At 46.8% G+C, this 25,885-nt stretch overlaps 5 protein-coding genes across 8 annotated transcripts; 1 reads left to right on the top strand and 4 right to left on the bottom strand.

Moving 5' to 3' along the window:
* Positions 1–59: 59 nt before the first annotated feature.
* LOC144200812 (uncharacterized) lies at positions 60–3,480 on the bottom strand. 2 transcript variants are annotated; one of them, XM_077723130.1, is made up of 6 exons: positions 3,155–3,480; positions 2,603–2,774; positions 2,248–2,528; positions 1,807–2,025; positions 1,156–1,739; positions 60–988 (listed from the first exon to the last, which is right to left on the bottom strand). In XM_077723130.1, the coding sequence occupies exons 1-6, from the start codon at positions 3,308–3,310 to the stop codon at positions 172–174; spliced, it is 2,229 nt and encodes a 742-aa protein (XP_077579256.1). In that variant the 5' UTR covers positions 3,311–3,480; the 3' UTR covers positions 60–171. The 2 variants fall into 2 exon arrangements, with proteins under 2 accessions (XP_077579256.1, XP_077579257.1); XM_077723131.1 differs by having other exon boundaries at positions 2,248–2,525.
* Positions 3,481–3,670: 190 nt separating this feature from the next.
* Positions 3,671–15,311, bottom strand: exoc3l2b (exocyst complex component 3-like 2b). Of its 3 annotated transcripts, none has more exons than XM_077723257.1 (15): positions 15,177–15,311; positions 9,644–10,090; positions 8,790–9,028; positions 7,103–7,359; positions 6,629–6,880; positions 6,447–6,565; positions 6,207–6,321; positions 5,995–6,105; positions 5,796–5,896; positions 5,598–5,714; positions 5,378–5,522; positions 5,181–5,303; positions 4,912–5,067; positions 4,713–4,834; positions 3,671–4,609 (listed from the first exon to the last, which is right to left on the bottom strand). In XM_077723257.1, the coding sequence occupies exons 2-15, from the start codon at positions 10,063–10,065 to the stop codon at positions 4,306–4,308; spliced, it is 2,583 nt and encodes an 860-aa protein (XP_077579383.1). In that variant the 5' UTR covers positions 10,066–10,090; positions 15,177–15,311; the 3' UTR covers positions 3,671–4,305. The 3 variants fall into 3 exon arrangements, with proteins under 3 accessions (XP_077579383.1, XP_077579380.1, XP_077579379.1); XM_077723254.1 differs by lacking the exon at positions 15,177–15,311 and adding an exon at positions 13,649–13,881; XM_077723253.1 differs by lacking the exon at positions 15,177–15,311 and adding an exon at positions 13,448–13,566.
* Positions 15,312–15,583: 272 nt separating this feature from the next.
* On the bottom strand, positions 15,584–17,939 carry LOC144200924 (claudin-7-like). The gene is made up of 6 exons (XM_077723306.1): positions 17,628–17,939; positions 17,036–17,258; positions 16,690–16,842; positions 16,549–16,630; positions 16,372–16,482; positions 15,584–15,851 (listed from the first exon to the last, which is right to left on the bottom strand). Exons 2-6 carry the CDS (start codon positions 17,250–17,252, stop codon positions 15,743–15,745), a joined length of 672 nt encoding a protein of 223 aa, XP_077579432.1. The 5' UTR covers positions 17,253–17,258; positions 17,628–17,939; the 3' UTR covers positions 15,584–15,742.
* A 410-nt stretch (positions 17,940–18,349) lies between these two features.
* On the bottom strand, positions 18,350–21,194 carry parlb (presenilin associated, rhomboid-like b). The gene is made up of 10 exons (XM_077723305.1): positions 21,072–21,194; positions 20,360–20,567; positions 20,143–20,283; positions 20,018–20,066; positions 19,855–19,950; positions 19,623–19,772; positions 19,318–19,388; positions 19,135–19,236; positions 18,974–19,071; positions 18,350–18,829 (listed from the first exon to the last, which is right to left on the bottom strand). Exons 1-10 carry the CDS (start codon positions 21,164–21,166, stop codon positions 18,706–18,708), a joined length of 1,134 nt encoding a protein of 377 aa, XP_077579431.1. The 5' UTR covers positions 21,167–21,194; the 3' UTR covers positions 18,350–18,705.
* Positions 21,195–21,521: 327 nt separating this feature from the next.
* On the top strand, positions 21,522–25,770 carry LOC144200947 (nucleotidyltransferase MB21D2). The gene is made up of 3 exons (XM_077723338.1): positions 21,522–21,915; positions 22,168–22,550; positions 22,620–25,770. The coding sequence occupies exons 1-3, from the start codon at positions 21,660–21,662 to the stop codon at positions 23,517–23,519; spliced, it is 1,539 nt and encodes a 512-aa protein (XP_077579464.1). The 5' UTR covers positions 21,522–21,659; the 3' UTR covers positions 23,520–25,770.
* The last annotated feature ends 115 nt before the right edge of the window (positions 25,771–25,885 follow it).

Here is a 25,885-nt window from a genome sequence, read left to right as displayed (position 1 = left end):
TCACCAGTGGCCACTTTAATACTAAAATTATGCTGAAATTTGATTTGGTCAGATGCAACTCTGGAATAAAAATGGTTTTATTTCCATTTGTCTCCACTACTACAAGAGAAAAATAAAATTTGTTGTATTTTGAATTGATGAAACACTATTTTTTTGTTCCCGGCGGCTGCCTCACTCGTCGACCAAGCCGTCGCCCCAAGGGAAGCCCTGACCTTTCTCTTCCTGGCGTCCGCTCTCGGATTTGAGCGAACGGTCGGGCCCGTCGCCGCAACGGTGCTTCTTCAGCTGCCTGGAGTCGGAAAATCCGCGGGCGCAACTCTGGCACGAGTACAACTTGACCCCCGTGTGGATCTGCATGTGCGACTTGAGCTGATTGGACTGTCGGAACTTGCGTGCGCACATGGGGCACTCGTAGGGCTTCTCGCCCGTGTGCACCAGCAGGTGGCGATGGTAATTCTGCGAGGTCCGGAAGGCCTTGCCGCACTGCTGGCACTGGTGCGGCTTGACGCCCGTGTGCAGCAGCTCGTGCTGGCGCAGCTGCGACTGGAGCAGGAAGGCCTTCTGGCACACGGCGCACACGTGTGGCCGGTCGCCGCTGTGCTGGCGCATGTGGTAGACGTAGAGGTGTCGCAGGTGGAAGGTCTTGCCGCAGGTCTCGCACACAAATTCCTTGTGCTCGGCGTGGCTCTTCTCGTGGGCCCGCAGCGTGCCCAGGCTGCCCAGACTTTTGCCGCAGCTCTTGCAGACGAAGGCGTCGTCGGTGGCGGCGGCGGAGTCGGCGCCGGACGGGGGTCGGCGGCGCCGCCTCCTGGCCGCTTTGTTGCATTCCTTGTTCTGGTGGACCAGGAGTTGGTGCTTCTGCAGCTGGCAGTTGTAGAAGAAGGTCTTGCCGCACAGGTCGCACATGAAGGGTTTCTCCACGCCGTGGACCAGCATGTGCGATTTCAGGGCCCACGTGCCCGAGAATCCTTCGCCGCACTTTTCGCACCTGTCGACGTGAAAATCGGTTAGAACTGTCTTGTTATTTGAGAAGTAAATATTTGGTGACTATCCTAGACAGTGGTTACTAAGTTCCAAGACCTGTTGCAATTCCAAACTCTCTTTTACTATTGTTAAAATCCCAATGATACACTGCCACTACCACAAAGCACTCACTTGAAGGGTTTTTCTCCGCTGTGGAGGCGCACGTGTCTCTGGAAGTTGTACTTGAGTCCGAAGCCCAGTCCGCAGGTCTGACAGACGAAGGGCTTCTCCCCCGAGTGGACCACGTGGTGCTGGAGCAGACCCATGCGGCACTTGAAGCTCTTGTCGCACTGGGCGCACTTGAAGGGCCGCTCGTCCGAGTGCGAGCGCTTGTGGACGCGCAGGTTGCCCGTGGTGGAGAAGCGCTTGCCGCAGGTGGGGCACGGGTAGGGACGCGCCCCCGTGTGGACCGTCTGGTGCTCGCGCAGGCTCTTCTTCCTCAGGAAGGCCTTGCCGCACACGTCGCAGACGAAGGGCTTGACGTCCGAGTGCGACATCTGGTGGTAGCGCAGCACGGCGGCCGAGGTGAAGGCGCGCCCGCAGGTGGAGCAGCGCAACGGCGCCTTCTCCAGCCGATGGAAGGCTTGGTGGGCTCGCAATTGGCGGGCCACGCGGAACTTGCGCTCGCACTGTTCGCACGACAGCATCTTGTCGGGGTCGCGTTCTTGGGCCTCGCGGAGACGGTGGGATTGTTGGTGTTTGTGGAGCGTTTTGGCCTGCGCAAATCAGCATAATTCATTAAAATTTGAATTCAAGGATATGCAACCATTTGAAAATTCCCACCTGATAGAAGCCTTTATCGCACAGCGTGCACGGGAAAGGCTTGGCGTGGCGCGTGGCGTGTTTCTTTAGCTGGTGTTGCTGGTGGAAGCCTTTTTTGCAGACCTCGCAAAAAAAGCGCTTCTGCTTGTAGAGTTCGCGTCTTCGTTTGTTCTCCTGCTCCTTCAGGTCTTCCTCGTCCGCACCCTCTTCTGTTTTCTCCGTTTCAGTCTTCTCGAACACCTAAACGATCAAAATGAGAACAAAAAATATATTTGTTAATAGATCGACATCTCAATGTGAAATAAATCAGAAAACGATGAAAAACAATCCAATACTCTTATTCTCTTTGAGGCCACTCATTGTGCGCCTTATAGTCCGGAAAATACGGTAACTTGTTTTGCCCATAATCATACACTTTTTTTTCAATGTACTATCCTCTTGAGCAAAAACAGCCCATCTTACCGTTAGATGAAGCGTCGTCTCATCTGTGGCGACCGTCATTTCTTCAGGCTCGTTTGAAACAGGAAGTAACATCACTGTTTCTTCGTCCGACGTATGTTCCCGGAAGTCTGTCCCGGCCGAAAGGTCGCTCAGGACCTTGACCGCGTCGTCAATTGTCCGGCTCACGGTGATCACGGGAGTCGTACTGTCGCCGCTCGTTATGCTAGCAGACACTTTGGCGGTGTTAATGATGGACATGGCGAGGCTCAGAGGGGGAGGAGCCACAGGTCGCTTGGTATCTACTGATGAGAGACAGAAGACAATGTCATGGGTCGTTCCCACCAGATAGAAATAATTCTAAAGAAAACAAACGTACTTTTGTTTTTATCAGGCGCAGACGTGCGCTGGGCCCTCAGTTCGGCCTCCAGTTGTCCCACTTTGTCCTTCAAAGTGTCCTTCTCTTTGGCAAGGCTGCTTAAGAGATGGGTGAACACGCTGCAGATTTGTCGGACTGCCTCCTTTGTCGCCACACTCAAAATGGCTGTCAGCTGAGAGTGGAAGGAGAGCGGAAATTACCATTTTTTTCAATGTAAATAGTTCAATTAAAAAAGGCATAGTTATTGTTTTAATAAAAATAACTACTCTGCATCTACACTGTCGTCAACATGGCTTGACGCATCAACACATACATGCATAGTAAGATAGGAAGACATAAAAACAAGTTAGCTGTTATGATACAAATGAATAATTTTGTAGGTACAAATAATCGCCACTTGGCGGCGGTGATGTTTTTCGCCTAGGCGAAAAAGGAAATGACGAGGGGATTTCTATCTGGGTCTTTACTACTCTCAGACAAGCTTCAGTCTTCCGCTAAAACGAATAACAAACAAACAAATAAACAAAAAAACACACAATAACTACCACTCACCTTAGCTTCGCCGACCCCCGGAGCTTCCCCCTGCCCGCCGGCGAGGGTCCTATGTAGGACCCCCGCGGCCGCCTCCACCGCCACCTCCATGATAAGCGCAGCCTGTGAGCGAAAAGTTTCGGCCGTTCTCGCCTCGTAGTCGCTCTGCGGCTCCATCCAGTCTTTCCTCAGCTATCCGAGAGATGTCTAAATTTACTAACTTGCTCTTTATCAAACAACAGAATGTCAGCTGAAAAGTACATCAGCTAGCTTTGTTTAAATTAAAGAGCGAATCTTTGGGATTGGCATCAGCATTCGGGACGACCAATATGGCTGCCATGTTTACATCCGGGTCACTGGTGAAAGTGACATTTCTGACGTATATAATAAGCGACCGTCTCGTATACGTTGAAAAAAACAATGTACTATACTATATATGTTAAGTTTGGAAGACTGCTATTGTATTTTAAATAAAATAAAGAAGTTTTAAATCTAATTGTTGCAAGATTCTTTTCTTGTTTTTATTAGAAGACAATGTTACAGATAGAATCTGCTTTTATTGTCATTAATCAATTTACATACATCCACATATACAAAGTCGCGAGAAGACGACAATTCAATCAGTAAACTTCTATCTGCGTTTTAACCTGGAAAAGTGCCAAATATGGACTCATTTTACTGGAATGTTCATCAACAGCAAATCATCTCGTTAACAATAATCAGTGTTCTTTACTAATAACTTACATGCGAGTACAAGTCTCATTTATTGCTGATTATTGAAATCCTCCAAGAATCCTGCATCGTGTACATTAAAAGTTCATTAAAAACGTCAGTAAATTGCTTTTTCCAAAACCTACATCTCAGCGATAATTAATCAGCCAAACATTTTTGTTCATCTTTATGTCCCACACACTGTGCTAGTTTAAAATACAATCAGCACATTGTCATCTAGTACCATGATTCATATTTGTATGCCCTTTTAAAATGTGCAACAATAGAAGCAAAGAAAAAAAGTGTCCAATGTTCCCACGGTATTAAAAAAACAACAATAAAATACGATTTTTTTTTCTTTTGGGAAAAACTTAGCAATTGTTTAGCTTAGTTCAAAAATCAAAATGGCCGAAGCCACGCGAGTTGAAACATTTGAGGGAACATCTTCAGTCTTTGACATCTCAGAGGACGTCGTCCGGGTTGTCCCGGATAGACGAACGGGCCTTTCGTCCGCGGGGGCGCAGAGCGGCGTAGCAGGAGGAGGCGGCCAGGGCCATACGGCTCAAGCCCACGTTAAGGCAGTGGACCTCGGAAGTCACGGGGATCTCGGAGAAGAGCCCCCGCTCCCGGCTGACGCGGGCCGGACCGGCGGTGCCGGCGTCGCCCGCGCCGTTCTCGATGTCCTTGACCACGTTGAGGATTTCCTGCCGCTCGCGTTGCCGCGTCATGCCGCGGATGTTCAAAATGGCCGACACGTGCTTCTTCCTGTAAATAGGGCAAAAGCAAAAAGGAATGAAGAGTCCCAAAATTCAGGAATGGTGAGACCAGATAAACAGGACGTTGGATGGCTCGTCTGTTTGGGACTGACCGAACATCTGGAAACTCTCGAACCAGAACCCCCACCTCCATCTGGATGGAGGGAATGTCCTCCAGCTGGATGAGCTCCGAGATGTGAGACAGAGCTCCGTCCAACCAGCTCGACGGCGATTCCTGACATTTTGTTTATAAAAAGAATTAGGCTTTCACATGATTCATGAACTCCTAAATCCAAAAGGCACAGAACATACCAGGTCCTTGAAAAGCACTTTGATGAGCCGTCCTTCATCCCTGAGTCGCCCGGCCATCCTCTTCCTCATCTTAAGCGACGTGCAGATGATTCGGCCTCGCATGACCGAGCGAAGGTACTCCATCGTCACACGACGGTGAATCTCGGCAACCAGCATCTGAGCACAAAAATCACATATAAAGTGGTGCCTTTACCTACAAATGCCTCTACATACAAAACATTCAGGTTAATGTAGCTAGAGGTACCGCTGTACTGTATGGGTGTGTATACCTTGTAGGGTGGGTTCTCCATCCTCCGATATTTCTTAAAGTGCTCCTTGACGGCGGCTTCGATCTGCTCGAAGGCTTCCGTGTTGCTCAGCCACTTCCTCTTCACCAAGCGCTCGAAAGACGGCTGTCGCATACACAAAAAAAAACATCAGCGACGCGTATCGGGATGATTTTTTCTTACCAAAACTTCCAACTTACCCTGATGTGGAGGAAGAGTCGGTCGGTGAGCACGCGCACCCCCTGGTGGACGATGTGGTCAAGCGCTTTATTGGCACGCTGCAGCGAGTCGTCGCTCGCCGTCGTCGCCGCCGTGTGGCTCGGCAGGCAACGCTGGAGGAAGGCTCTGTGTACACGTTTTGACGGGACGGGTCAATTGGAGAGGCGTGTTGGTGCCGTGAGAAACGGCGGTAGGTCAAACCTGAACGGCGGGCAGCAGTTGACCAGCGCCACGGTTCTGGACACGTAGCCGTCCTCGTGCTCGCCAAAAAATCCGCTCTGCATCCCCTCGTGGAACAAGTCCACTTTACGCTGGAAACTGTGGGAAAAGGACGACAGCGTGTAAATAGATGGGTATTTGGTGGATGAGCGAGAATTGTGACAACCGAGCCCGTTTTACCTGAAGAGGAAATCTGCCAGGCCATTGAGGCTGCACTGAGCCACTCTGGAGCCTAAACTTTTATTGATGGAAGCGGAACGTTCCAGATCCACTTGCAGCCTCTGTTAAAAAAAAGTTGTAAACACATGTCATTTTAAGGGAAAAAATTCTGTGGGAGTGTCTGCGTTACCCAGACAACAACAAAGGGGGAGGGGCTTACCTGTATAATAGTTTTAGCAAGAGGGATGTTGTACTCTTCCACCTGCAGCATCTCCATCCATCTTTTCTCCTCCTCGTCCAAGACTTGAGTAAACTCCGTGGTGACTTTGGCCTACAGGAAAACAGAGTTTTCATGTATTTTTCCACATTTGTTTTTGTCTGGGAAATGTTCCACCATTGACTGCTATAAAGTTGACGTTTGTTTTTTCTCACCCTGACGGAGTTCAGGCAATCTTGTTCCAGCCTGTCGATGACGTCTGAGGGCAGCAGGGGTCCCAGATGAGACCCTCTCAAAGGATCCGATGCGCATACTTTAGCCAAAACTTTCCTAAGAAAAAAAACATGTCTATTTAGTCGAATGCTGCTTTTTCCAATTTTCATGAACGCATCAGCCAGACTCCCAAAGTATTTTGCCACTTTGTGTATGTTTGTGGATTCTTAGTTTGTTTGTACCTGTTGTATATGTTGTGTAACCAGTCCAAAAGTGAATAAATGTCGGTAATCTGCAACTGTTGCTCTGTAATGACCTGGAGTCGCTTAGCAACCGCCTGGTGATAACTCTGCATGTACACCTGAGGGGGGAAATAGGGTTACGTCTTCTTGTAATAATATAACGAGAGCGACCATCTTTTTACCTGCAGGGCCTTGTACTCGTCGGGGTAGATGTTGAGCACGTTCCTCTTGACGGCGTCCAGGTCTTCCAGCACGCGGGTCTGGACGCGGTCCAGATAGCCGACCAGTTCGCCGGCGGTGAACTCGGCCTTCTGAGGCAGCGATCCGTCGGCCGCGTCCTCCACCGCCTCCCTCCAGAGCCGCTTGAGCTGCCGCGGTCTCGGGCCGCCCGTCCACGAGCAGCCGGCGTCCACCAACTCCTCCTGCTGCAGGACCTGTCACGGAAAAATTGTGGTGACCCTATTTTGCAATTTTTTGATTATTTTGGGCATGTCTGGTCAACATTAACCACAATATTTGTGAGATTACTGAACATTAATTTGATACAAGAGCTTTGCAATAGCGTACACCCACCACAAGGCGGCACCAAAGCACATTATCTGACAAGGCTAACCTATGAAAAGACCCCATAACCCGAGTCCCTCCCCTCACCTCACCTGAACTACGAGACCCAAGTTGGGCCCGGCGGTGGGCGAGCGCAAAGACTCGCGCACCACCGCCCACAGCTCCTTCTGCAGCTCCTCGTAGAGCAGCTCCACGTCTTTGGCCTTCCGCCGCCCGCCGTCCTTGAGGGGCGTGTCCTCGGCGGCCGAGCCGGCCTCGGCGCCCCCGTTGCACTCCTGCTCAAGCTCCTGGATGTGGGCGTCGGCCAGCAGGAGGTCGCGCTTCTTGACCAGCTGGAGGATCTCCAGCACTGGGGGAGATAAAAGATAAACATCAACCCGATTTAATGCCCAAAATGTAGACACTGCCCCCTACAGGCCGGTGAAATATACTGCAATTGTGACTGGACTTTTCCATGTTCCTTGGGTGTAAAATATTTCTACCTGTTGACCTCAATGACCTTTTTTCTGTTGATGTTGTGCTCGATACAAAGTGGAATTGTTTGTGTTAAGGAAGCTAAAGTGTCATATTGGTGAGATCCACTTTGAAAACAATCAAGAATGTCATTTTGACAAATTTAGACGTATAGGACGGCGACGCAGGAACAGGACTCTTATTGTTCCAATGCAGGAAATGTCTCCTATCTGGGTGGGTGGCGCCCCGCCCACGTCCACCCGCTTCCTCATACCAGCGTCGCCGTCCAGTCAATTGAAATTTACTGACAGCTGAGTCAGCGATTCCTCAAGCGGCCACTAGTGGCGCTCGAAATGGCCAGTCATTTTTAAATCGAGTTTAATTAAAAGAAAACATACATGTGATCTACTTGAGCTTTTGTGGCGTCATTGTAGGACAAATGGGACTTTGGACACGTCCTTCTTTTTGTCCGTCCCGGGAGGCGCGTTAGGAGCGATTAACGTTTTATGACCTGCGTGGAGTTAGCAAAGGACGTGCTAATCATTGACTGTCCCCACCACTGAAATCCTTCAAGGGAACACCACCATGACTTTGGATTTTTCCACCATTTGCTATTCCGAAACTTTGGAGACAAAACAGGACTTTTTATTTCCAGTGCCGAGTCCTAGTAGGAAAAATACTTCCGCTTACGAGTTTCAGCATGGATTTTCACATTTTTATGAACTTAAAAGTAGTGAATTTGCGATAATCGAGGATGACTGTATTACAAAAATGGCCACTCCTACTTTTGAACAAACGGTTTCTGTTTTGAACCCCTCTCACTTTTCTAAGAAATGTAAACACGATAAAAGATTAAAAAAAATGGGATTTGATGGCAATGAGTTGAATGAAAACCATTTAGGCTCAAATTTATTGTTTTGTCAAAAACCACCATCTCAAACGCCTCCGCCATCGAGCGTGACGCACAACAGAACCTTGTCGGTTCACGGAGACGGCACGAAAGGGGGTTTGGAAGCGGGCGTGACGGCGCTAGCGACTGAACGACCGTGTTTGAAGGGGACACAAGCCTGTTGAAGGTGCAAACAAAGATCTTGTTTGGAAATCACACAATCACGCACGTCAGCGAATCCGATGGCGGCAAGCCCACACTTGAACGGGCAAAGTGGCCAACGTACTTGTAAGAACAAACACTGGACGGCCAATTACCACAAAAAAGACTGGCACACTATCTAGAAGGGAAAGTATTGGAGAAGTTCCAGAAGAAAGGCTTCTAGAAGGTCCCATTTGTCATAAAGACACAATGGCGTGTAATAGTTTTGTTTTTACCTGAAAGCGGCTCCCTGGGCTTGACCTGGGCCTCCGTCTCCTTGCCGGCCGGCTGCTCCTCGGGAGCCTGCGAGGTGGCGTCGGCGCCGGGTTCTCGCTTGTTCTTGCCCAGCCCCACCATCTTCATGAAGGACAGGCGGCGGCTGGAAGAGTCGCACTCGCTGTCGCAAAGGTTGGAGTCGCCGTTGGCCATGGACTCTTTGCGGAAGCTCAGCGTGTCGCGGTATTTGCCCGCGAACCTGAAAGCAAACAAACAAAAGAAAAATGGATATATCATATTTATTATATCATCCAACAATCACAGCTAAAGAACTAGAAAAGTATCTTAATTGGCTCCCTTTGCAGGTGAATAGGTCCATACAAATGGTAGCTAACGCATTAGCTAGCTGCTTTTGCTGAAAAACTGTCTTACTTAACAAAAACTGTCTTACTTAACAAGGGTCTTCTGATTATACACATAAAGTGACATGAATTAGAATCAGATATTCAGTCTAGGCTAACTTATTTTTTATGAAAAGTAAAGCAAAGACATGCATTTGCCCAAAGTTAACTATTTGATAAATTGCCTTGTCACTGTTAGCATTTCTCAGCTCTTTAGCTAGCTCCTTCTGATCAAAACATACATTTATGCCATCCTTACTCATTGTCAAGAAAAAAAATCATATAATAATAATTGTATAATGAGATGTTATATTAAAGCTAACTATTTTATAAAGCAAAGACATTTATATTGTAGCTGTTCCAAACCTGTTAGCATTTCTCAGGAGTGAAGGCTAGCGTTTTAGCTAGTTAGCATTAACAACAAACTCCAAGAAAAAAGTATTGTTACTTGTGGGCGGGATTATTTGCAATACCTGAGCAGACTTCCTTCGGAGCTCCTGCGCCCTCTTTTTTTCTTGTCCCCCGGGGACGGAGTCCCCTGCGGCGAGGGCGAGTCGCCGTCCTTGCCCCGGCCCGACAACCTCATGTTCTTCCCCAGCTTGCCCAAACTCTTGAGGGGCGACTTGATGAAGGAGGTCTTCCCCGAGCCGCCTCGGCCCCCTCGGCTCTTCTTGCCCTCTTCGCCCCCGTGCTCGCCGGCGTCGTCGCCGTCCAGGAAGGAACCGGCAGGCGACCAAGAGCGGTCGCCGCGCCCGCCGTCCTCCTCCTCCTCCTCGTCATCGAAGGGGTTGTGGTGGCGCGGGCTAATTTGGAGGCTCATCCTGCGAATGAATAGGGCGTTGTCCAAAGTGGCGCCGCCCTTCAGGCGCACCGGAAGGTTCTTGAGGATGGGCATGATGGAGTGGCGCGCGGGTGGGATCCTGAAAACACAAATACACGTTGCTCATTAATAATAATAATAATGGGATATAGGCTTTGTCATCATCATTGACTCAACAATAGCCTAATTGTCATCATACCCAGAAAAGACAAAATTGCTATGTAAATAACCAATGAGACCAAACTGGAGCGCATAGAGCCGCTGGACGCCGCCATCTTGGATCCAACGTCAATTGGCCATATGTCGGGGACCCAATTAGAGAATTTAGATGTGAAAATGCCTTTCTACTCTGGGAAAAAAATCCAACTTACAAAATGTACAAAATTCATAAGTAGAGGTACCACTGTATATTACACGATATGATGTGTGTGTTACATAAAATACTTGTGAAGGAGCGTGTGTGTGCGGATGTTGTTGCGGTGTAGTCAGTTTCCAGCCGCGCAACGGCTGTTGCCAGAAATAGACACACACACACACACACACATGTACACACACATGCGCACACACACACTGACGTATGAATGCGAGCGGGAAGCGATTGTGCGGCGCGGCGACTTCCATAAATACCCAGCGGCCTCGGCGGCAGGCCAGGAAACGCACGGCCGGGCAGCGCGCTGTTTTCTTCAAGAGGGTCGCAGGGCATCGCGGAAGCGCCGCCACACAAACAATGAAGCGGAAAGGACAGCGATAGCGTGAAGGACGTCCACCGAGGAAGGGGGCGCCACTGAGACAGATGCTAGCTAGCTAGCGGTGCCCGGTGCTGCTACGTTTTGGGCACTCCCAAAAAGAACCTGATGATTGTTAAATTGAGTCAGATTGGCAAAATAGGCACAACTCTGACCAGTAGGAAAATGATCCAAAATTGATCAAAAGTGACCTGGAAGTACCCTAAGAAAAGAAAGAGGTGGTACAAAATGAACTTATTGACTGTGACAGATGTCCAATTAACTTCAACTGGTCGCGGATGGCGTCGACGCCATCCACGACGACGACGTCAACAGGAAAGCGGGAAGAGACGACGATAGCCAATGGGAGGGCGTGGAAAGCCCTGCCTTGACCCGCGCTCAGGACGCGGCGGCGCGCTGGTGTTTGTCTGTGACTAATGGCGCCGCAGATAAGCCGGCCATGTCAAAGGAAGCAGACGGGAACACACAACAGGCATAAATAATTCAAAGGCACTTCCAGTCCACTTTATCGGGGCTTCCTCTTCAACTCGTCTGTTATTTGGTCATCCATCACCAAACTCACAGAAAGCCAGAAAGTGACAATGGCGTTATCTCATCGCCAAAACAAGGAATTCCATGGCCTAGAGTTAAGAAAATACAGACAAATGCCAAAGAGCCTGAGAATGTCTCAATTTAGATTTGCTTGAAAAAAATGACGCAAGTGAATCGGGTTGCCAGATATGAGGCAATATGCTACTTTTTGGGGGGAGCTACGACTGTATAGTCTACCAAATTCTTAGCCAGGTTTTGGGAAATCATTGAAAAAAAGTCTGCAAGTGCTATCGATCGTCAGTCAAAAATAATCAGTGAGTGCACACCCACTCAAAAGGGCACATCCCATAATAATGGCAGGATCAGTACGGCACAAGTAAAGGCCGACATTCCAAAAGGATCAGCGAGTCTTCCTTTTGGATTTTGAGGAGGGGGGGGGCAATACATCTGCGACCGATCCTAAAAGTCATGTGACCGGAACGTCGGCCCCACCCACAATGAGTCCGACAGAATGACTGAGTGACGGGGGTGTGTAGACTTTTTCAAACTTCTCACTGTGGTTTGGGCGTGTTGGCGTTTATCGGAGCTCAAAGTCCGCACGTTGATATGATTTGAAATATGAGCCAAGCTAGCCAATGCCCCGTTTTCAATGGCGATTGACATCAAATTGATCGGTCGCGCTGGGTATGGTATGAAAGGTCACTCCAGTCAATGCGCTGGGGAAACAAAATGGCACTTATGATGATTTATGTCAAAACAGCATTTCATTTGTGTATTTACTGTTTTTTTAAATATTTTTAAATGTACTTTTGGAAAAATAGCATTCAAAACATCTAATATTTAGTTTATAATGAATAATAAATACTAATGAAACTTTTCTTAAATGTCTTTTTCTATTTAAAAAAAAAATGAGGTCAAAGGCCACTGCCCGAGGTCACAAGAGTTCAACGGAAGATGCTTTGATTATTATTATTTTTTACCAGGAAATGAAACTTGCCAACATCAGCAAAAAGCCAAAAAAAATCCCAGCTGGCTTTTTTTTCCTCCACTGCTTAATAAAAGAAAAATATTCATAATAAGCCTACTGGACTTCTTTGTGGCCACTTCATTCATTCATTCACCAATGAATTCATTGACGTGGATCAAAAGGCCGGAAATGGAGAGATGAAAAAGACGGATGTCGACTTTCAGCTGCTTTTTGTTTGACGTGCCAGAAAACACTGGGGCAGAATTTTAATTAAAAAAACGTCAACGTTCTATTTTTTTTGTCTTTCTTTAACAAGTGTGAAAATTCCAGGGAATGTTTTGTCTGAGTCATTCCACGTGCAAATGGCCGCTATTGTCTAGAACAGTCAATCATTTATTCCATCTCTTAACTCCATTGAACGCCACTTTTTCCTTAAGGCACCCGAACACATCGCCAAACTCAATAGACGATAAGTGTTTTTTTTTTCTAAATATTGGTCAACAGTATAACTTTCATATTGTTTGCATTATTCATTTTTTCTGTATTCATTTTTTGTTTTATCTTTCAAAAACAGATAAATAGAATTACTAAAATTATAAGTGAAAACCATAAACTGTATTTACAGTCCCAGTAGGATTTTTTTACCTGTAAAGGAACACATTTGAAGAAAAAAAAGATGATTACAAAAAGATTAGTCGCGTCAACGATTAACAAACAGTATTACGCAACTTTGTAACCATTATGAACGCAGTTGAACCGAATCATAAAAGAAAATTAAGTCGAAAGACGGACGGACCTTTGGCAAAAAAATGTCATTTTGAAAGAATAAATGAAAGTATTAAATGAATCTATTTTTCTTGATTAAGCTGTACATATCTTTCCATCAACATTACAAAAAAACTGCATTTTCTTGATTGAGGCACTGCCATTGACAGGGAAAGACGTCAAATCTACTTTATTTAATGTTCTTGAGCAGTGAACATTAATTGGAGTTGTTATCAACTTTAACACATGTTATTACATGTAACATTGAAGTTATTGGCCTTTGTGTTTCAGTGTTTTGGGTCGAAATTTGAGCTAATTGCTGCAAAATGTAAACAAAGAGCTCATTTTGAAGCAACTGTGTTTCGTCTATCACCGTCACTGGCAGCCATTGTGTGCCTTTTAAATCATTTTTCGGTCAGAAAAAGAGAAAGAAAGATAGAAAACCAACCACATAGGAATCCACCGGCATCCATTCCAAACAATCCATGTTAACAAGTGCCAAAATAAACTTTTGTTGATAGAATGACGTGATATTTAACGTTAAACATTTCGTCACATTTCGTCGTGTTCGACAAGTTTCGCCTGACTCGTGCACTTTAATTAGCATGCTCTTAATTGAAATACGAGGGGCTCGAGCTCGAGCACTCACCACTGCAAGCCATGATGGCGACTCGGTGGGACGAAGAAAAGAACTTTGGAGGATGAATGAGTGAGTCCGCTGTCCAAAAAGTCTTTAAAAAAGCGTTTTGGCTAGCTTGCGTCCAGTTTGGGTTCGGTTCCCGCTGCGGACGAAACCAAAGTGGTACTTTGCAAGGGAGAGCCGTGTTGCCTTCACGGACGCTCGGAAATGTCGTCATATGATATAAAGTGGCTGACGTTGAGTGACAACTCGACTTCCTGTGTATGGAGGTCACATGCGCGTCCTCTAAATGGACCACGCCCACATATATCCCGCAGGAAAAGTACTGCGCGCGCGTGCGTGTGCATTCCTACAACTATAGGACCCATCAGTCATCAGTCACACACACACACACACACACACACGCATTGGTATACACACTACTAAAAGCGCTGACACAATCCTCATTGACTTTCAGCACAGGTGAGTTGTAAAATCTTGGAAAAGAACACAAATATGAACTTGCATTAAAAAACTCCAAAGGTAACAATGACATTCATAATCGTTCATCTTCATACTTTCACTATTTTGCCCTCATGACATGACTGTTATATAATATACACATAACACGTATTATGTATTTTTTGGACGTTTTCAAATGTCATTGTTATTTTTATATTTAATTTTCTCTACTTTCATTCTTATATTCTATTATTGCTCTGTTTGGTTAAAATATCCTAGTAAATGGTGGTCATGTCATATTATAAATATAACTAAATATAAATGTATTTTTTAACCATTTTTTGTGATTACACCTAAAACCCTTGAACGCCCTCTTTATTCCGTCAATTCTGGTTGTGACATCACAACATCAAATTGAATAGAAAGCCAATGGATAGCATGCTAGCAGACTGCAAAAAAAAAAACATTTTTTACTGGGCGAGGCCAAGGCGGCTGAAAACAAAGACTAATTAAGATCCGTACTTGAAATATTACAACTTTTTGTTGCTATTGTGTCAGACATCTGATCTGCTATCATTATAAAGTCACTTGTAGGATTTCATGGCACTTTTAACAGATTGATGTACAAAAAGTGACAACAAAAGCCGGTCTGCACAAACAATTAGCTTCCATGTCAAGTATTGAAACGCTAATAAAACCAACTTCAAATCTTAAATTCAAGCCCGAACCAGTTCAACTTTTTTGATATCCTTTTCTTAAATGCCAACAAGGTCTTGTAAATCCAAATTGGAGGCCCTAACAATTGCTTCAAACCCAGTTTAGGACTCAAAACCTCCATTTTTTTCACATTTTGACCACCCTAATTAACCCATCGAATCCAAAGCCAACCAACGGAGACATAAAAGGCCATTTTCGCTCAAAAAAATGACATCTGGGCGCCATTGACAATGACGAACGTCCGCTCCTTTCGGACCGGGAAATCACGGAGGTGACCCTCTCTTTCCAAATTTCAAGTCAAATGTCCCTTTTTTTGGCCAAATGGCCATCTGGAATCAATGATTGGCGGGCCAATGGGCCGAGAGATTGGACGTCTTACCTTTTGGCACTTTTGGTCTTTTTCTGCTGTGACGATTAGACGAACATTCCAAGATGGTTCCTTACATCTCGTCCACAATCTCCTCCGGCTCTGGGAGAGTTGTGCTACTCATTTCCTGTTTGCTTTATTTTCTAGCTGCAACAGGAAACGGTCACGCTTTCCTCTTCCTCGCCTTTGACACACACACACACACACACACACACATACACACACACACACATGCTTGTCTAAAAATAAGTGTACTGTGCATATACAGTAAGAAGTGAGCTGCAAATAGACAAAACAATGACGTCATGTTAAATGGGGAATCCCCGGGGGTTTCTGTCATCTGTTGATTTAACCCCTCCATACCTGAACTCAATCTATTTAACTCTTTCAGCGCCATTAGCTGAAAAACGATAAAAAAATTAACTGTGATAACAAAACATTTTTTATTATAACATGAACATATAGCAAGATTCACAATAAGTTGATCATAATTATTACAAAGAAAACAAAAAGTCCCATAATAAAAGGCTAACAAAAATCTGCTGCTTCCCGTTGGGATGATGCGTTCAGGTTCCACTTCACACGTAGGCTTTGGCGCTATCGCCGTCGTACGAGACGTGCGCCGCTTTGTAGATGTTCATGTTGGGACTTGGAATGCCTTTGCTTGTGTAATTGTAGGAAAGATGTCTGCGGGGACAGGTGACATCATCACGTGAGGTCAAATCACATCAACATGAACTCTTTTGCTGCCACTGAGGGTCAAAGGTCAGGCAGCGAATGAATGAACGTGCCTTTCTTTCGCTACTAGCTCAAATGGATCGAACGTCTACATACAAAGTGATAAACTCATTTAAATTCACAGCAAACAATTTAAAAAGTACACTATTTGACGTCTATCGTTGACAATGGCATCAAAAGAACTACAATGTATCTATGGAAGCAGAACACTGCTAATGAAAACATTTTTTGCACACAACACGGTTTAGGGTGTTGTGTGACGTCACTAGTGTGCGCCATGATGGAGGGAAATGGCGTCATCCGAAAGGGAAATGAGCTAATTCTTTAAAATGCAAGTTATAACTGAAAGATGAGAAAGTACAAAACGCTATCATTTTATACCAAGGATTTTTAGTGTCAAATGGGCTTACCGGCAGCGCCGTCTAGCGCGCATAAGGAACACTGAAGGAACATTTGCTCACATACATACCGTTCTGGAGGCGAGGAGCTCCTCCTGTAGGAGCAACAAAGCATTGCGCCAGCCAAAAAGGCCAATGCGGACGCCGCCCAACCCAGATAGAGGCCCGTGCCCAACTCGAACCTGCAACCCACGTACATCATGATCCTTTTCACCACCACCACCATCATCACCATCATCATCACTCACCTGATGCCATTATAAAGCGGATCATAAAAATCGTGTATTACTCTGCCGGCGTACCAAGACACGGCGATCAAGGTGGTCGCACCTGCACAAAATAAAATACCCAAACAGGTCGTGTCGTAATCACCCCCGGCGTCCGCTCACCTGATAGGATGAGCATGATGCCTCCGCTCAATGTGAATTGGCCTTTGTCCCCGCCCACCCGGCTGCACTTGAGGCCCAAAATGGCCACGATGATGGAGGCCAGGCCCACCAGTAGAGATGACACCATGAGTGCGCGACACGCCTGCACGGGCCCTGCCAAAACAAATACCGTATTTACTGGCATATGAGCCGGCGCCGGGTATAAGCCACACCCTTCAAATTGCCCGTAAAACCATTGAATTTGACCATTTCTGAAGAAAAATTATGTGTTAAAAGATGCTAGCAACATTTGGTTGTGTCTGATCACTCATGGGTTGCCTTGGAGTGGCGGTGGACGGTTTGAAACCTGGCAACCCGAGTAACGTTTTGAACTTGGAGCACTGCAAGCTTCCCAGCGAGTTGGCGGCACAGCTCATCCAGAGGCCTTCGAACTGCCATTGGCTGCTACTCAGAGACTCGGCCTGACTCCGCACCTTCCACAGCTGCGACGACGTGCAGCTGGACTGCAGGCACCACGACAGCACCCCCGCGACCAGCCCGCAAATGTGCAGACTGGCAGACATGATTGCCTGCCCAGGCCAAAATGCAAACGCAATCAGAAACTGCTCAGTAAAATGAGCCTAGCCTGCATGTTTTTGGGATGTGGGAGGAAAGCAGAGTACCCAGAAAAAGCCTGGGGAGAGCATATATCCTCCACAAAGGAGGGTACGGATCTGGGTTTGAACCCTCCATCCCAAAACTAACACACTAACCTCAATCATTATAAAATCTGTATCATTTAAAAGACTTTTAGATATCGTCTAGATAGAAGACGTCAATTAGCCTAACCAGAAAGGAACCAAAGACATCTGTCCAACATTCCATATAAAAAGTTCCTGGCTCATTCCAGTTCCAAATAAAAAATCAATGCCGATGATGACCTTGCGTCAAAATCTTACCGTCTACTCAAGCCTGGAGGTGGCAGGCTGGGTGATGTTTTTCTGTGATGTCCTCTCCTCTGGCGCTTTCGATTACGAGTGGCGGAGTGTCGTTGGCGCGAAAACGGACCGCCGAAACGAGACTTTTGGGTTTCGGGTCAACGAACTGTGCAGAAGAATGGCTCTCCAAAACATACGTCTGTTTACACGCCACCACTACGCAGTTTCACTTCAAATGCCCACAGGGCTTAAATAAAATGACATTAATTAATGAATAGAGCAATTGTACGGATTGAAGCTTCATTGATGTCCATAAGGTAGAACGTTTATGTTTCTTTTTAGAAATGAAGTTTGTGTGTGACAGAGCTTGGCGGACTTTAGACTGTTAAACAGATTTTGTTTGTTTGGACAACTTGTTTCAGTTGGTGACCAGTGTTTTATTTTCTTGTGGAAATCCCAAAAAGGGCAAAAAAATAAAATGCTACAAAATTGAAAGCAAGTGAACTCATCAAATAGAAATTCTATGGAAAATCAACAGTGACCAGAAAGTAGAGATGTTACAAAATGATAAAAAAATGTGAGCCATAAAGTCCCCAAAATCAATGGATAGTGACCCAAAAAGGCCCTAAAATTGACAAGAAGTGACCCAAAATCAAATGTGACTTGTAAATGGACCAAAATCAAAAAGAGCTATAACTCCACATCTCCATCACGTTGCTATAGCAACCAGTTTTTCTTCAAAATGTTTTCATAGTCTTTATTGGTGTTCCATAAATACATAAACAAGATGGAGTGGCAGGAAAAACAAAGTGAATCTATGAACATGTCCCATGATAATCGCTCAATGACAGCCAACAGGATGATAGTAAATGCTTCAAAAAATAATCACATGAAATTGAAAATATTTGCATTTGACTTTTACTGGAGACAGAAACATTTACCACTGCCATCCTATAATAAAACAATTTTCTCAAGACTTGAAACTTTTGAAATCAGCTGTGGAAACCCCCCGCAAAAAAATGCAGTCTTTACGATGACCGTTGGTCAAGTTTTGAGCAAAAATGGGGACCGTAATTGCATCCGAGTCCATTGGAAGGTCCTAGGCGGAAGCTCCCGGCTCACCTCCGTTTCCACCACCGCGACCGGTCCGTAGCTCGTGCCACAATTTGACAAAAGGCTCCCGGTTCTTCCAAATGAGCTCGTGGCCGAAGAGAATGTACCAACTGGGGGAGGAAATGGGAAAGGGAAAACAAAATGAAAATTCTAAGCCAAATTTATATGCATATCATCATTTTTTTTAGTTACAAATATGGCTTATATGCGAGAAAATATGCTAATTTCGAAAGCCCAGCATTATTTGAACTTACACGCCAAACAGGGCGCCTCCTAAATGGGCGGCGTGGTCGAAATACCTCCATCCCAGCACCAAACCTGCCGTATCCATGGCGATAATGGCTTTGAGGGCCTGTAGAGAGACACAGATTTAGCGAAAAAGTCAAACGATGGACGGACGGGCGGGCGTTCTTACGTGGGCGGCGCTGAAAGTGAACATTGGGAGGAAGATGATGGCCAGTTTGGCCTCGGGAATTTTGGTGCAAACGGCAGCCAAGATGGTCATGATGGCGCCTGACTATGGGGGAAAAAAAGACGACAGGTCAGAGCATCGGTGCCAGGATTTGAAGGTCTGAGACGCGGGAAGTGGCGGTCTCACCGCTCCCAGAGAAGGGCCAAACCTCCCGGTGGCCATTTTGCTCACGTAGCTGAAGAAGGTGGAAATCACTCCTGAGAACACACATTAAACCATCAGATTAAAAAAATGACTATAGATATGAATATGAATATCATTTGCTTGGGTAGAGGACCATGGGCATGTTTTTTTAGTTTCAAAATGATCTAATAAATGACTTTTTTGAAAATAAATAGCGTAAATATCGCTCTATAGCGCCCCCTTTCCCTGTGGTGGTCGGGTGGTGTAAGTGCAGTTTATGTTTTGTTATTGTTTTTAGATTTGTTTACCAGCCGACAAGTAGACTGCCATAAACTGCTCCCGTCCCAGCATGGAGACGGCGCTAGTGGAGAAGCTCCACAGGACGTACATGTTGGCGGCCATGTGGAAGAAGGACACGTGGCTGAAGGTGGACAGGATCATGGGCGCGCATAACGTCTCTGCGGACAAACACGCGTCATGTCAAAACAAAAAAATGGCGCTCTTGGTCTTCCAAAGTGCCAATAATGATGTTGGTCTGACTGGAGGCGGGGTCTGCGGTGAAATACTTGAACATAGCGCGCTGCAGCCGCGGGACTCGCCAGCAGCAGAACACCAACACATTGACGGCCATGATGCCTGCGGACAAACGCAGCGGAAATCAAAAAGTGGAACGAGAGGATGACCGAGCGACCGCTCTTCTCACCGGTGACCGTTCTCTGTCCTTCGCTTAATGTGTTCCACCAGTGGTTGACCTGGATCAAGCAGAAATTAAATTGCTATTGATTATTGATCATCAAAATTACATTGACGCCCTGATTTTGAACTCACCTCCTTACGGACGTCCCCTCGCTTCTGTGGGCGCACTCTTTCCAGCCAATCGGCTCGCAGCTCGTCAAAGTAGCTCTGCACGCGAGACTTGAGCGACTCGTACTGCCAGATAGCCGCTGAGCCAAAGGAGCAGCCTGTAAACTGACGGGAAGTCAGCAAACTACAACTACAAACGACTGGTATACTTTGCATTTTTTAATGAAATGGCGCCTCCTACCCCAACAGTGAAAAGCAGCGGACGCACCAGGCGTCCAAAGGCTCGTGGCGAGCCGGACGATGGAGGGGGAGCCGGCGGTGACGTCCGCCGATGGGACGCCACCTCTGATGTGTCCAAGTGTCCGACTTCATGCTCAACTTTTTTGCTTTCTGACTTCCTGGCAACCTTCCGGAAGCCGGAACGCTGCTGCAAGTTTTGTGTCCACCTGCTAAGAAAATGGAGAAAACATCAATGCTAATGACGTCATTACTTTTTTTGCGTGTGAATTAAGTTAGAATAAACTGATATTTATTCAAAGCTCACATCTGGTTCACAATAAAAACGGGGAAAAAACCTGACAAATGAATTATTTGAAAAATAATGTCAACTTTATAAAATACTATATCGTATAGAAAGGTAAACATTACCATTTGAAATGAGAAAATAGCTTCTGAGACGAATAAACACCTTCTAGCATACAGTAAGCAGTCAACATGGCGAATGTGTGGACATTTATGTATTTATAATGCTTTCTTTAGCATTGACAAAATCAATAAACCATGGAGAAATGTCAAAGTAACTTTTAAAACACGGCTAGCTCTCAATGAAGGTATCCTTAGCTGACCAGCTAGCACAATTTGACTCCACTCTTCGACGAAGTTAACAACAGAAAGCGAAAGTCAGACTGTCGGATAGCCGACCTGGGGTCCTTTTCTTCGGCTCCGTCTCTTACCTGCCACCCCTCGCGACCCGGAGAACGTCCGTTCCTGTCCGACTGAACAGGACGGCGTAGTTTCCCCACGCCGCCATGTTGGAGAGACTGTTCATTTCCGGGCCAGGGAGGAAGATGGAAGGAGGTGGCTTGCAGAAAAACTATAGCGACGTCTCGTGGATTAAGAACGAACAACTACAAAAACAAAATATGAACGTGTCAAGGCAGCGCTAGAAAGACAAATTTCGTGGCCACTTCTTCCAAATCCTTCACAATAAAGCATTTTTGGCGTTCTTGATATCCAATTAATTGGTCTTATGCGTGATATAAACGTAAAAGAAAATATCTTGTCTTAATATCTACTTTAAAAAGTATGTTTTCTTTCGTTTATTTCACATTTGGACACGCTATTGCCTTTATTGTAACTTAACAAGCGGAAGTGCAACACCTTTTTGACGGTTATCATTTTAGCTATTGTGGCTGAGATTGTGGATGCTGTCCCCTGGTGTCGGTTCAGTTCGTCTACGCCCGTTTCTGCTCATCGTCCCGGGCATCATCATCAGCAGCACCGTGTGAAGCCCGAGCGAAACCCCCCGTGGAGGAGAAACGATGGCCGCCCCCGCTCTCTCCAGTCGGGCTAGCTCTGCGGGAAGCCTCGGGAATAGCCCCACCATGGCCGCCACCGGCGCCGGCAGGTTGCCCCACGGCGGTGGCGGCGGGCCCGAATTGGACTTCAGGTCAGCGGCCCGCATGGAGGACCTGAACCGCCTCATCCAGGAGTTCAGCAAGCACGATCAACGCGAGTACGACGATCAGCGAGCTCTGGAGATCCACACGGCCAAGGATTTCATCTTCTCCATGCTGGGTGGGGTACACACAAACGCATCACACAGTACGCGAACAGACAAAAATACGCCACTAAAAAGGGGTTACCTCCCCAAAAAACTTGAAAAACTGCTGGTAAAATGCCATATATTTGTAACAATACTTCATCGTCGGCTTGGACAAAAGACACTGTAACACACACAAAATACCCTACATTTTCTTCCTCTCTTTGCACACAAAATGATGTGTTCTGGCCCCCGGGCCGCCACTTTGACACCTGTGTGGCTTCCAGGTATGGTCCAGAAGCTGGATCAGAAGCTGCCGGTGGCCAACGAGTACCTCCTCCTGTCGGGCGGCGTACGGGAGGGCGTGGTGGACATGGACCCGGACGAGCTGAGCACGTACGCCCGCGGGGCCGACTACGACATGGACTTCACGCTGCTGGTGCCGGCGCTCAAACTGCACGACCGCAACCAGCCGGTCACCTTGGACATGAGGCACTCGGCGTTGGGCCACTCGTGGCTCAGCTTGCGTCTCTTCGACGAGGGCACCATCAGCAAGTGGAAAGATTGCTGCACGGTGGTGGAGCACATCAGCGGGGCCGCCAACTTCTTCTTCTCGCCCACGCTGGTGGCCGACTGGTTCTATCAGGCCGTCTCGCTGGTGCTCCTGGAGGTCTGTCTTTGACACAAAAGCCGTCTGACAAGTCCTCCAAAAAGTCACAAACAAAGTGTTTTTAACCAGGTGCAGAAGAAGCCGCAACGGGGCGTCCCCCGCGTGGAGAAGGTGGAGCGCAACGGCACGGTGGTGTCGGTGATCCTGGGCGTGGGCAGCAGCCGCATGCTCTACGACGTGGTTCCCGTGGTCTCCTTCAAGGGCTGGCCTGCCGTGGCCCAGAGCTGGCTGATGGAGAACCACTTCTGGGACGGCAAGATCACCGAGGAGGAGGTGATCAGCGGTTTCTACCTGCTCCCCGCCTGCTCGCACAAGGGCCGGCGGGAGAACGAGTGGCGCCTGTCGTTCGCCCGCAGCGAGGTGCAGCTGAAGAAGTGCATCTCGCCCGGCTTGACGCAGGCCTACCAGGCGTGCAAGGCCATCATCGTCAAGCTGCTGTCGCGGCCCAAGGCGCTCAGCCCCTACCACCTGCGCAGCGTCATGCTGTGGGCCTGCGACCGGCTGCCGGCCGGCTACCTGGCGCGAGACGACCTCTCCGCCCACTTTTTGCTGGGCCTGGTGGACGACCTGCAGCACTGCCTGGTCAACAAGACCTGCCCCAACTACTTCATCCCGCAGTGCAACATGCTGGAGAACCTGTCGGACGACGGCGCCGTGCTGCACGCCCGCAAGTTGTCGTCCGTGCGTTCCGACCCGGCCGAGCACCTGCGCACCGCCATCGAGCACGCCAAGGCCGCCAATAGGCTGACGGTGGAGCTGCAGTGGCGCGGCGGAGGCGCCGGGGTGGGCGGCGGCGCCAACTCGCCCTCGCCGCAGTCGGACGCCGGTGGGGAGAACCAGCCCGACGACCGTTTGGCCAAGAAGCTCCAGCAGCTGGTGACGGAGAACCCCGGGAAGTCCATCTCGGTCTTCATCAACCCGGACGACGTCACCCGGCCGCACTTCCGCATCGACGACAAGTTCTTCTGAAGGTCCCGATTTGTTATTTTTTAATCTTCCTCCTCCTCCTTCTCGTCCAGGCCGTCCATGGCGCCTTTTGTTCTCTCGCATTCTCCTTTCTCACTGTGTTCTTACCTACTGGCGGCCTTCAGACTGACTGACATCCGGAAAAAAAGCCATTCGGAGGAATTCCCCACAGCCGGAGAAATCCACCCGGATGTCTCATTTCCACAAAAGTCACCCCACAAAATCCCCTCCCGTCGACCCATGTGGACGAATGTTGTTGTGGAGGAATCTCTCCAGCGCAGTGCTTCTCAAATTCTGCTAGCGACTACCAGCAGGGGTAAAGGGGCTCCCTCTAGTGGTAAGAAAAGCTCAATGCACATTTTCCAAACGATAGAGCGCATAGATTTAGGTACTGTTTCAGAGTTTTCCACCAAATAGTTTAACATTCGACAGTTTCATTTTTTTAAATATTTAGGGCACTGGTGTTAAACGGTGGGTCAGCGGGCCAGATTCGTGCCAACTGGATCTCGAGCGGGCCCAAAAAAAATTCACTGCTTGCGTTCTGTTGACTTTTGGGCATTTTATGGTTACTTGATAACTTTTTCAATTCCAAATTGACCGCAGTTGACATACTTTTTGCCGTTAAATCTTTGAGAAGCACTGTTCTACAGAAACCCACCAGGAACCGCCCACTTCTAGAAACTGAGCTGGGAATAACGACAACATTGAACGCACCAATCTTAACAAACTTTGTGTGTTCACCGATAACGAGCGACTACGTTTAACCAAACAATTTTTCACAAAACACACGCAACACTGACAACACGAAAAAAAAGGTACCTATGGAAAAGATGTCAAGACTTTTGACACATTTTTCTCTCACAATCAATGGTATTTTTGTTGTTTGCTTCACAACGTGCACCTAAAAATGTAGAAGTAGGAATTTGTCTTACTTTTTCGATGGAGAAAACAATTTGTTAAAGTCATTCTGCTGTTTTTTAAAGCTTGGTCTCGTTTCGATGCTGAATGTTTCTTTTCAAATATCAAAGCGTGAATGTGATCTCAAAATGTTCAACTCGCATGTTCCATGTTGGAAAAGCAGCTAAGGCTAAGCTAAACGTTTTATTTTTACACTGTACGAATGTCGAAACGACAATTGTCGGCACGATACACAAAATGGAATAATGAAGCCCCCCAAAAAAAGCCAGCAATTCGCTTGTTAGCATGCGATTGAAATCTCGCACTGAATGTAAAAATAATTTTATCGTTATTTTTTAAAAAATCACCTTTTTTTTAATTTCACGTTTGTTAAAATACTGAAAATGTACGTACAAACGGACTTATTTCAATGCAAAAAAACACTGTCTTATATTCCGGCCGATACGGTAATCCCTCGTTACAACACACTGCCAACTAGTGGCCTGGCATGCCTATTACACCTGCATTTTTTTATGTGAGAAACTTAGCTGCCTCCCCTTTTACGCTCGCATGCTAAAAGCGGCGGGCGGGATTGACTTTTATGCAAACACCGGAGCTTTGATTGTACGTCCAATCCCCAGTTTTAGCGTCACCTTTCATACCCGTCGGCACTCAGGTTTGAAAATCTGCTGCATCCAGACAGAATGTTTCTTTTAAATAACATGCACTAATACTTTGTGGGTTTTTTTCCGTCGCACTCTTTTAGCTATGTGAATCTTTTTCAATGTTTTAGCTCCAAAATAACATATCTGCTGTATGTTGTGCACTGTGAATTCATCTCTATCAAACCTCCTCCTCATTTTTTGTTTTTAATATGTTAATGGTTTTTGTTTATTATCTAATAATCGTCTTAGAGATGCCTAATCATCAATCAAGGTTTCAACTCGTAAGCATTCAAAGCCAACATGTTTTTTGGGGGGGGGAGTGGCGACCCACCAGGTTTATAAACCACATATGTATGGGATTTTCTTTGTAAAAATAGAAGCTCCACAAAACGTCCCATTCCTGCATCCTCAAGTGCAATTAGTGAAAACCACAAACACGCAATGTACGTATGTAAGCTCCGCCTCCTCCTCCATCACCATGGCTACACAACTACACAAGTGCCACACCCTTACACACCCAGACACACACAATTGTATCAATGTCATTCACCTGATGGATTGAAAGTGATTTGTTGTATTTTTGCTCTGCCGTGGATTTCTTTATGCAAATTTTCCACTCCGGGGCGACGTTGTCACTCCTCATCCTCTTCTTCACTGTACAGTAGAGCCACTATAAAGTCTTTTAACAAGGATTGCTTCATTTGTCAAGCCTCTTTTTTTTACTAGCTCCTTCCCATCTGTTCATTAAACTTTAGTTTGATGCCATATATAAATCGGAGAACGTGGCTGCGTGTCAAAAGGGAGGAT

The sequence above is a fragment of the Stigmatopora nigra genome, chromosome 8 (genome assembly GCF_051989575.1).
Source record: "Stigmatopora nigra isolate UIUO_SnigA chromosome 8, RoL_Snig_1.1, whole genome shotgun sequence".
NCBI lineage: Eukaryota > Metazoa > Chordata > Actinopteri > Syngnathiformes > Syngnathidae > Stigmatopora > Stigmatopora nigra.
This window is presented reverse-complemented; position numbering and strand designations above follow the sequence as displayed.

Bases quoted from the DNA above. Each gene is read 5' to 3' on its own strand.
- LOC144200812 (XM_077723130.1), bottom strand. From the start codon at position 3,310: ATGGAGCCGCAGAGCGACTACGAGGCGAGAACGGCCGAAACTTTTCGC. The intron at 1,740-1,806 runs GTGGGAATTTTC...TGATTTGCGCAG, and splicing joins GCGATAAAGGCTTCTATCAG to GCCAAAACGCTCCACAAACA. The intron at 989-1,155 runs GTGAGTGCTTTG...TCACGTCGACAG, and splicing joins AGCGGAGAAAAACCCTTCAA to GTGCGAAAAGTGCGGCGAAG.
- exoc3l2b (XM_077723253.1), bottom strand. The intron at 5,897-5,994 runs GTAAGCCCCTCC...TTTTTTTAACAG, and splicing joins TTGCTAAAACTATTATACAG to AGGCTGCAAGTGGATCTGGA. The intron at 4,610-4,712 runs GTCAGTCCCAAA...CCCTATTTACAG, and splicing joins CGAGAGTTTCCAGATGTTCG to GAAGAAGCACGTGTCGGCCA.
- LOC144200924 (XM_077723306.1), bottom strand. From the start codon at position 17,252: ATGTCTGCCAGTCTGCACATTTGCGGGCTGGTCGCGGGGGTGCTGTCG. The intron at 16,843-17,035 runs GTTTCAAACCGT...TTGTTTTGGCAG, and splicing joins AACGTTACTCGGGTTGCCAG to GGCCCGTGCAGGCGTGTCGC. The intron at 15,852-16,371 runs GTATGTATGTGA...CTGTCCCCGCAG, and splicing joins AGCTCCTCGCCTCCAGAACG to ACATCTTTCCTACAATTACA.
- parlb (XM_077723305.1), bottom strand. From the start codon at position 21,166: ATGAACAGTCTCTCCAACATGGCGGCGTGGGGAAACTACGCCGTCCTG. The intron at 19,389-19,622 runs GTAAACAAATCT...GTGTGTTCTCAG, and splicing joins GGCAGTCTACTTGTCGGCTG to GAGTGATTTCCACCTTCTTC. The intron at 18,830-18,973 runs GTAAGTTCAAAT...TTCCTCCCCCAG, and splicing joins GGAGGCGCCCTGTTTGGCGT to TTGGTACATTCTCTTCGGCC.
- LOC144200947 (XM_077723338.1), top strand. From the start codon at position 21,660: ATGGCCGCCCCCGCTCTCTCCAGTCGGGCTAGCTCTGCGGGAAGCCTC. The intron at 21,916-22,167 runs GTGGGGTACACA...TGTGGCTTCCAG, and splicing joins TTTCATCTTCTCCATGCTGG to GTATGGTCCAGAAGCTGGAT. The intron at 22,551-22,619 runs GTCTGTCTTTGA...GTTTTTAACCAG, and splicing joins TCTCGCTGGTGCTCCTGGAG to GTGCAGAAGAAGCCGCAACG.